We start from the raw sequence: 9,123 nt of genomic DNA on the forward strand, positions 1-9,123 counted from the left end.
TAACAACATTAGCATTGCTAGCACCGGCAGTGAAAGTGACGCATGTCTGACGGCGAACAGCGGCAGCCAGCTGAACCAGCCCAGCCTATCCCAGCTGTTATTATGGCGGGGATATTGGGAAGCATCGGCCCCTTTGAGGAAGGTACGGAGCAGTGGAACTCCTACACTGAACGTTTTGAGTACTTTGCAGCAGCAAATGGTATTGAAGGGGTGAAGTTGGTGCCGACATTTGATTCTCTCAGGTTGATGAGAACTAGCTAACACTCTGCTAGCTAGCACACTGACCGGCTGAAATGGCCACACCTGACAACCTGTATAAGTGGATGCGGTATTTGATGTTGCTTCTGTGTGGGATACTTTATGTAAGTATTTCTACCCACCTTAGTACCCTATAAGCATTTATAAAGCATTTATTAGCAATAAAGCAACACTTGAAATTACATGATATTTTTTTTATGAATTAGCCTTCAATTTGCTCTTTGTCCTCCTCACAAATCTCAGATACATGAAATTCATTAATAGTCATAATATAAATGTACAACAGAATTGTAATATAAAGTGTAATTATAATATAATATAAACCTATTGCACTCCATCACTACATTTGAAATCTAATGAAATCAGAATCATAATTCATCAGTCGAAAACAACTCAAATGTTAAAATGATGTTCAAGAAAGCTTAAGACCCAATATCCTCCCCCTGCCTTTCAGGTAAGTGGGCTTCTCCTCCTGGGTCTTGGTGCGTGGATTAGATATGGAGCAGCTACCTTTGGGGGTGTGCTGGGCCCCTACTCTGCCCAGCTTGTCTACATCAGCTATATCAGCATCGGCATGAGCGCTGTGTTGAGCAGCGCAAGTCTCATCGGCTGCTTTGGGGCCTGGAAAGAGAACCGTTTCGTCATCATACTGGTGAGAGAGAGACAATAGTCTGCTGTCTTTATTCCAAGTCGCCAGACAATGATTGTGTTGCCTATTGCTCAGTTCTATTCTCCTTTTACTGATCCTGCGAGCTCCAGTGGAGACCACTTTTACTTCAATTATATTTTCTCAACAGTTCTTCTTCACCATGACAATGCCTTTTGTTGCTGAACTAGTGGGGACCATTTTTGTCTTTGTTTACAGGGATCTGGTAAGACAAATTCATTGTTTAACAGCATTGGAATCATAAAGTTATTGTATGATGTGGATGCACTATAAATAAATGCCTTCAAATAAGCAGCGATGCGTCTTTGTCTCAGGTTAGCTTAGTGGTGCACAACGCAAGCAGGAAGTCCCTGTTGACTGGGTATAGGGGCCCAGCAGCAATAGACCCTATCTCTACAGCGTGGAACACAGTCATGATCAAAGTAAGATGGGAACATTTTAGAAAATGCATGATTATGTGGTTCCGTTATGAGATGATTATATTTGAGACATTAGATAGTTATCAATTCACATGTATTAGATTTCTTTCTCTGTGTTTTTTAATCACTTCAGTTCAAATGCTGTGGCTTTGAGAACTTGACCATGGATTTCAAGGACTCTGTGTTCAGCAAAACCACAGGGTTGAAATTAGTGTTGTTCCGATACCATTTTTTGATCCCGATACCGATACCGATACCTGACCGTGCAGTACTTGCCGATACCGGTTTTTGAAAAGGAAAAAAAAAAAAAAAAAAAAACTTTTTTTTTTGGAGCCGCATACTCACCTCGATGTAAAATTATTGCCAACACTTAGTCTGGCACTGCTCAAAACCTTTGTAAAACAGGAAAAAATACCAACAGAGAGTGAATACTATAGAACTTTTTTTTATTGTCTACCTGGTATGGTGACAAGAAAATCAACCCCTTATAAAACCTGAAATGTGGCTCTCACAGATGCCAATCAGTGCAATATCCATTTAAGATATAAAACAGTCGTAGTAGTAGTGCAACAGCAAGTGAACATTTACAAACAAAATAACTTTAGTACTTTAAAAAAAAAAAAAAAAAAAAAAAAAAAAATCGGATTTTTTTTTTGTTAGTACTCGCCGATACCGATACCAGCATTTTTGTGCGTATCGGTGGCCATGCCGATACTAGTATCGGTATCGGAACAACACTAGTTGAAATACCCAAAGACATGCTGTGTGAACAAGACCCTCGCAGCCTGTGACGGAATTACAGTTGTTACTAATCTGATCCAACCACAAGTACTGAGTTCTAAGGCGTTGTTACACTGTGTGTGTGTGTGTGTGTGTGTGTGTGTGTGTGTGTGTGTGCGTGTGTGTGTGTCTGGGTCTAAAAATGCCCCCTCTGTTTTCTCCCCAGAGCTGCTTCAGCAAGGTCATTGCAGTGATCGAAGAGCAGTGTGTCATCCTGGGCTCAGCAGCCAGCGTCATATGTGTCATGGAGGTACAGTACTGTCGGCTGCGAACTACACTGCACTTTCATGGTGGAACTTTCCTCTAGATTAGGGTAACCTAAACACCGATAGGCCTGCACCTATTGTGCTACTTTTTGGGGGGTTACATTTTATCAGCTGCACTAGAGGATTTGAAAGATGAAAGACACAATGCAAATATATAATTATTTGTTTGCTAATAATGGATTTATTCATTTATTTGTGTAGATTAGACATGATCAATTCTTTTCGACTTAAAAAAAAAAAAAACGAACTTTTTAATTGTTATTATATTGCACTTTTTATTGTTGTATGAATATGTGCTATACAAATAAATGTGCCATTGCCTTTGCCTATACTATACGTTCATTCATTGTTTGCTTCTCTCCCCCCTCTATTGTTTGTAGTTGGCATCAATGATCCTTGCCATGGTTCTGTTCTTTAAGCTGGAGATGAGAGGCATCATTACTAGAATAAGCAGCTTCGGAACCTAGGCCAGAGGATGCCACCACCAACCCAGACACACACAGACAATAAAGGTCTGCTAAACAATGACAGTTAATGTTTTTCTTGGAAATATTCTTGTTATATGGATTCTTTTAAAAGTTATATTAAATGTTCAATGGATGAAAAAGAAAGAGTATGTTTTTGTTTTGTTTTTTTATGTTTGATACCTGCACTGCATCTTCTCAGGTGAAGTTTACATTGCTCATAAATATGACATTAGCGCCCCCATGTGGAATTATGTGGTTACTGAGATGTGTAGAGTGCTGGACATTGCAGTCAGGTTTTGACTTCAGGTCTAACTACCCTCAATTCATATTCATTTGAGATTGTGGTAATTCCTTGCAATTGCTGCAGTTGCACGAAATAAAAGATTGACAAGTGAACTGAATGTAAGGTTAACCTTCATTTGAACTATTGTTCACTAGGTGTCAGACTTTTGCACATCCATGAAGTCTGAGACAGGTATTGCACACTGTGTGGATGGCCAATAATCCTTGTGAAGTAACAGATCAGCAGTTGAAAATCTAGATAATAATAATACTAACTTTTTATTTGTATAGTGCTTTTCCTGCAAACGTTGCAGCTCAAAGTGCTCCAAGATGAGCAAGGGGATTTTTTATTGATTGTGGTTTCTATATTCTTCTATTGAAGGGAAACCATTTTTTTATGTATTGTGAGCATAAGCCTAAGAATGACCAGATGAATTACAACACATGGCAACTCATCACAATGATCACAATCTGTTACGCTTTTTTGGGTAAACTGCTTTTCATCGCCAACTGAACTTTCAATGTACAACTTTTACAATTTTCAATGTGAATTAAAAAGGGTGTTCTTTCCATCTATTACACATACACTATTGAAGAAGAAATGGGAGTGTTCACTTAGCTTCATACAGAACAACCTCATTTGAACTTCTGTATTTACTTTAAGGGTTTTCCTTGCTCTCTCCTCAGGGTTATACTTTTAAGGAGGCTGATACGTAAAGGGTCATAGCAGAAACAAATGACTTTGGGCTGGTTGCACAGACAACACTTAAGCCTAGTCCTGGACTAAATCACACTTTCAATTGTAGGGATTTTATTTTTAAAAAGTGATGATCTTGAGGATTCAGAGGACAAACGACACACTCAGAGATATCTTTGGTGGTTTAATGAATCCGACTGGTCGGGAAGATGTATAGGGTACAGTCTTCAAAGTATAAAGTTCACATACATGAGTTTATGTAGTTTTCAGAGACAAAAGACTGCTATACAGCCTATAGGATTCATACACGCTAACTTACACGCTAACTTACATAAGCATCCTATAGAGCCAGTGGCGTGGCTCTAGGCTGGAGGTGCATTATCAACTGTGGCACGAAAATCTGATCACTTATCAGTCTGGGATGGATGCGGCGAAGGCAGCCTACTATTCGAATCTGATAGCTACAAATAAGCACAATCCCAGACTTCTTTTTGACACTGTTGCTCGGTTGACACAAGGTCATCAGAAAAAGAGCTGTACTGAAGTGTCAGCATATGATTTTCTGACTTTTTTGATGACAGAGTAGAGGCTATTAGAGCCAGGATACCACAGCCATCCATGGGGGGATTAGTTTTTGGTGCCATTTTGCCCCCTTATTCAGGAAATGTTTTCTTGGAGTTTGAGTCCATCTCATTAGATGATCTGACTAAGGTGGTCGTGGCTTCTAGATCCACAACTTGCTCCCTGGATCCGCTACCAGCCTGGGTTATTAAGGATCTTTGGTCAACTCTAGGAGCCTATGTCTTAGCTATCCTCAATCTATCTCTTTTAAATGGAGTTTTCCCAGCCTGTTTTAAATCTGCAGTGGTTAAACCCCTATTAAAGAAACCGGGTCTAGAGCCACTCTCACTGGCAAGTTATAGACCTGTCTCGAATTTGGCTTTTTTATCTAAGGTTTTTGAAAAAGTGGTCTCAAAACAGCTTGTAAATTTTCTGTCTTCAAATAATCTGTTTGAGCCACTACAGTCGGCATTCCGCACCAACCACTCTACTGAAACAGCACTCACTAAGGTGGTAAATGACTTACTATTGACGGTCGACTCATCTGTTCTTTTATTGTTGGACCTGAGCGCTGCTTTTGACACAGTAGATCATCACATATTACTAGATAGGCTCAGGAACCTGTTTGGCATCTCAGGCCAAGTATTCCAGTGGCTAGAGTCATACCTGTTAAATAGATCCCAATGTGTTCTACACAATAACATATTGTCTGCATCCCGGGCAGTGAAGTATGGAGTCCCACAGGGGTCCGTTCTGGGCCCTCTGTTGTTCTCACTGTACTTGGCACCACTGGGTCAGATCTTGCGTTCTTTTGGTCTTGCTTTTCATTGTTATGCTGATGATTTACAACTATATATGCCTATAACAGCAGGAAATGTCTCAGACTTAGTTACGTTAAAGACCTGTCTGGCTGCTGTGAAGGGCTGGTTATCAGCGAACTTTCTGCTATTAAATTCAGACAAGACTGAAATGATAAAATTCGGTCCAACTAGACTAATTCATCCAGGTGATGGTCTTGTCTTGACCTTGGATGATTGTGTCATCCAGTGCAGGGACAAGGTTAAAAATCTCGGTGTCATTCTGGATCAGAGCCTCACATTTGACCCTCACATAAAGGGGGTGATAAAAATAGCATTCTTTCACCTCAGAAGAATTGCCAAGATTAGATCAATCCTTTCTTTTGAAGATGCTGAGGTTCTGATCCATTCTTTTGTGACATCCAGATTAGATTATTGTAATGTCCTTTTGTCGGGATTGCCAAAAAAGAGCTTCCATGGCATACAAATGGTCCAAAATGCTGCAGCTCGCATTTTGACTGGGTCCAAGAAATACGACCATATTTCACCAGTGCTGGCCTCCCTTCATTGGCTCCCTGTCCATGTTAGAGCGGATTTCAAGTTGCTCCTGCTAACTTACAAAGCTATAAATGGCACCGCTCCTTCTTATTTAAAGGACCTTCTCGTCCCATATGTGCCCTCAAGGGCTCTGCGCTCACAAGGCTCTGCCCTGCTCACTATTCCTAGGGTTAGAAGAAAGACAATCGGTGAGCGTGCGTTCTCTTTCCGGGCACCAACTCTCTGGAACCGTCTTCCACTTGATATCAGACAGGCAGAATCAGTGGAAGTGTTTAAAAATAAGCTAAAGACCCACCTGTTTTGTGTTGTCTACATGTCATAGGCTGTTCTTTGTGCTGTTGTAATTTATGTGTGTTTTTAAATTGAAATAGTTGTTTTTAAATTTGTTTAACATTTTTGTTTTTACCTATTATATTTGTGGTGCGAAATTGTGTTTTTAAAATTGAAATAGCTGTTTTTATATAGTCTAAAATGTGTTGTTTTTTACTTATTGTACTTGTAAAGCACTTTGACGGAAAGTGCTATATAAATAAAGTTATTATTATTATTATTATTATTATTAGAATATTAAACAGTATGGTTCGAGGCCATGAAGTACACACAGAAACTGGCACATGAAACACTTTGGTGCTCCTAACCTCAGGGTTCAACCACAGATCAATGATATAAACTAGGCTTGTCAACTAGATAGGGAGAGTGAGCATGAGAAACCACTTCGTGACTTACATCTTAACTACTCATTATACAAGACACACTATTCAGTGTTTAATGAAGTAATCTATCTCAAAACTACAAAAGATACATAGTTTAACCGTCAGCCATTATCCATTACAATGTCAAATCTCCATTGAAGACGCTTTTTAGTCTAGGATTAGACTTAAGCCTTGAGTTAATTGTTGTACTGTCTGTAAATATCAATCAACATCAATTAGATGGGATGCGCATCTTCTATCAAACTTTGTTTTATGTGAACACAACATAAGGTTTAATAGAGTCAATGCTGAACTATATATTTATCAATTCCATTTGTATCGGGCTGTATCGTTGCAGGAATGCAATTGCGATCGACATACGTGTGCGTGGCAGGGAACCTGTTCGGTGTCGCTAATCCTCCGATTTCTACCTCCACCAGTGCTGCACATGATGGGATCAATGATATGACACTGACTCAACACTCAACAACTGTCATACTTTTCATTGTTGGAACCACTCATAACAACTTTTGAATGTTCAGATTCAGATCAAATATTGCCTTGATAGTAGTGGTTAATAGTGGGTGGCCTGCAGATCTGAAGATGTAACTATTGTAAATGCATGTTTCATTCCCAATACTCATTCTCACGTTCCTCTTCCCATGAACACTTTCCCTCCCCCTGTCTTCTCTCTAGTTCTTTGTAATAGTGTTGGTGGTCTTCATAGCAGAGATTGCTGGAGCAGTGGTGATCCTGGTGTTTAAACCTTTGGTAAGCAAGCAGACAGCCCATTCACTGACTGTACACTTAGAGGAGGCTGGTGGAGGTAGAAATCAGAGGACAGGCTCATTCCATTTCATGTGGTTTATTTTAATTTTTTATATCAAATGCTTTATTTTTAATATATATATATTAACACAGCACAGTCATAGTTAACAACAAACATTGCTCCCACCCTCCCCTCCCCCGGTCAATCCTTGCTCCAAACAAAGTATACTTATGTACAGATCTTCTTCATCAGATGAAAAGAAAATGCCACAGGGTGTCCACATTGATTATAATGTCATATTGAAAGGAAAGGAGAAAAGAAAAGTAAATAAATGCAATTATAAAAAAATAAAAAAAGGTTTCCTGGATGTATAAAACAACTCAAAATGCATCTCAACAGGACAGCATGTCTGGATCTAACTCCTGAAAGTAGTCTAAGAAGGGCCCCCACACCTTATCAAATGTCTTTGTTAGTTTAGTTATTGAGTAACGTATGTTCTCTAATTTAAGACAGGACATAATGTCCCTAAGCCATTGAGCATGAGTGGACGGGGCTGCACTTTTCCATCTCAGCAGGATAGCTCTTCTAGCCAAGAGAGAGGCAAACGCCAGAGTACGGCGTTCATTTCATGTGTTTGATAGCATTCCTCATTCCATCCCATGCGTTACAATGAAGTCCTCCGATTTTTACCTCCACCAGCTTCCACTGCTGTACAGTATATTGGTAAAAGACGGTTGATAGAGAATATGATTGTGGGGAGCATGGCGCGTTCTGGCCTGTAGAGGGAGCCAGACTGTCAGTGGGAGATGGGTGTCGGAGCTGATTACGGACAGGTGTCAGTGATCAGCCTCAGCACCCAGCCGGTCTTATAACCTGTGTGTGTTTGTTCCCCCTGGCAGTGAACGGGAGAGAGAGAAAGCGCATGTCGAGAGAGACAGTGCGTGCCCAGAAGAAAGAGACGACGTTACCAGGCGAGCGAGCCGAGCCCGAAAGGGGTGTGCGAGCGATTCCCGAAAGGGCGTATTATTGTTTAGTGGTGTTTATTATTTGCTCGCAAGTGAATTCCGCCAGCACGTCGGTGACGTGCTGAGCTGTACCGAATAAAAACGCTGGGCTCAACCCAGTCCTCTGTGTCGACCTCCCTCTGTGCCTAGAATCTGCTACATCTGGCGCCCAACGTGGGGCACAGTAGTGGAGGTCGGCACGAAACCAGGAGTATGGAGTCACCATTGGGCCAGGTCGTAACACACCTGGTCCACATGCAGCGGGCCCAGGAGGAAATGTTTACAGAGATGGCGCGGTGCCAGGCCGAGGAGCGAGCCATGTTCCGGGGGCTCCTGGACCGGCAGCGGGCACCGGAGGGAGATCACCGGGTCCGGCCCCAGAAGAGGGGGGAGCTGGATGACCCGGAGGCCTTCCTCGCCACGTTTGAGGGGCTGGCACGGGCGGCGGAGTGGCCGGAGGCGGTGTGGGCGTCCCAGCTGCTGCCCCTCCTCATCGGGGAAGCCCAGCTCGCGGCGTACGGGCTCCCGGCGGCCGCCCAGACGGACTACACCTTCGTGACCGCGGCGATCCGGGACCGGCTGGGGCTCCATCCCGAAGAACATCGCCGCCGGTTCCGCGCCTTGGGTTTCCCGGAGGGCGGCCGCCCAGCGCTATATGCCCAGCAGCTGAGGGACCAGGCCCGGCGGTGGCTGAACCCGGAGGAGAGGTCGGGGGCGGAGGTGGTGGAGTTGTTGGTTCTCGAAAGATTTATCGAGGGGTTACCGGCACGCACCTCCGCCTGGGTCTCCTACCACCGGCCCGCCGACCTCGCCTCCGCGGTAGCCCTCGCGGAGAACCACCTTCCCCGGCCGATGGCTCCAAGCCCGGGCGCAACCCCGGTCACGCGCCCTACCCCGACCCCGGCT

General features: G+C 42.8%; 1 protein-coding gene across 1 annotated transcript; it reads left to right on the forward strand.

Moving 5' to 3' along the window:
* Positions 1-293: 293 nt before the first annotated feature.
* Positions 294-8,085, forward strand: LOC308154121 (tetraspanin-16-like; the record flags this gene model as incomplete). The annotated part of the gene is made up of 9 exons (XM_080527298.1): positions 294-362; positions 713-910; positions 1,056-1,130; positions 1,240-1,347; positions 1,478-1,546; positions 2,086-2,172; positions 2,291-2,374; positions 7,141-7,215; positions 7,996-8,085. 9 exons carry the CDS (start codon positions 294-296, stop codon positions 8,083-8,085), a joined length of 855 nt encoding a protein of 284 aa, XP_080383424.1.
* Between the last annotated feature and the right edge of the window lie 1,038 nt (positions 8,086-9,123).

The sequence above is a fragment of the Nansenia antarctica genome (assembly GCF_963989245.1).
Source record: "Nansenia antarctica genome assembly, chromosome: 3".
Classification (NCBI taxonomy): Eukaryota; Metazoa; Chordata; class Actinopteri; order Argentiniformes; family Microstomatidae; genus Nansenia; species Nansenia antarctica.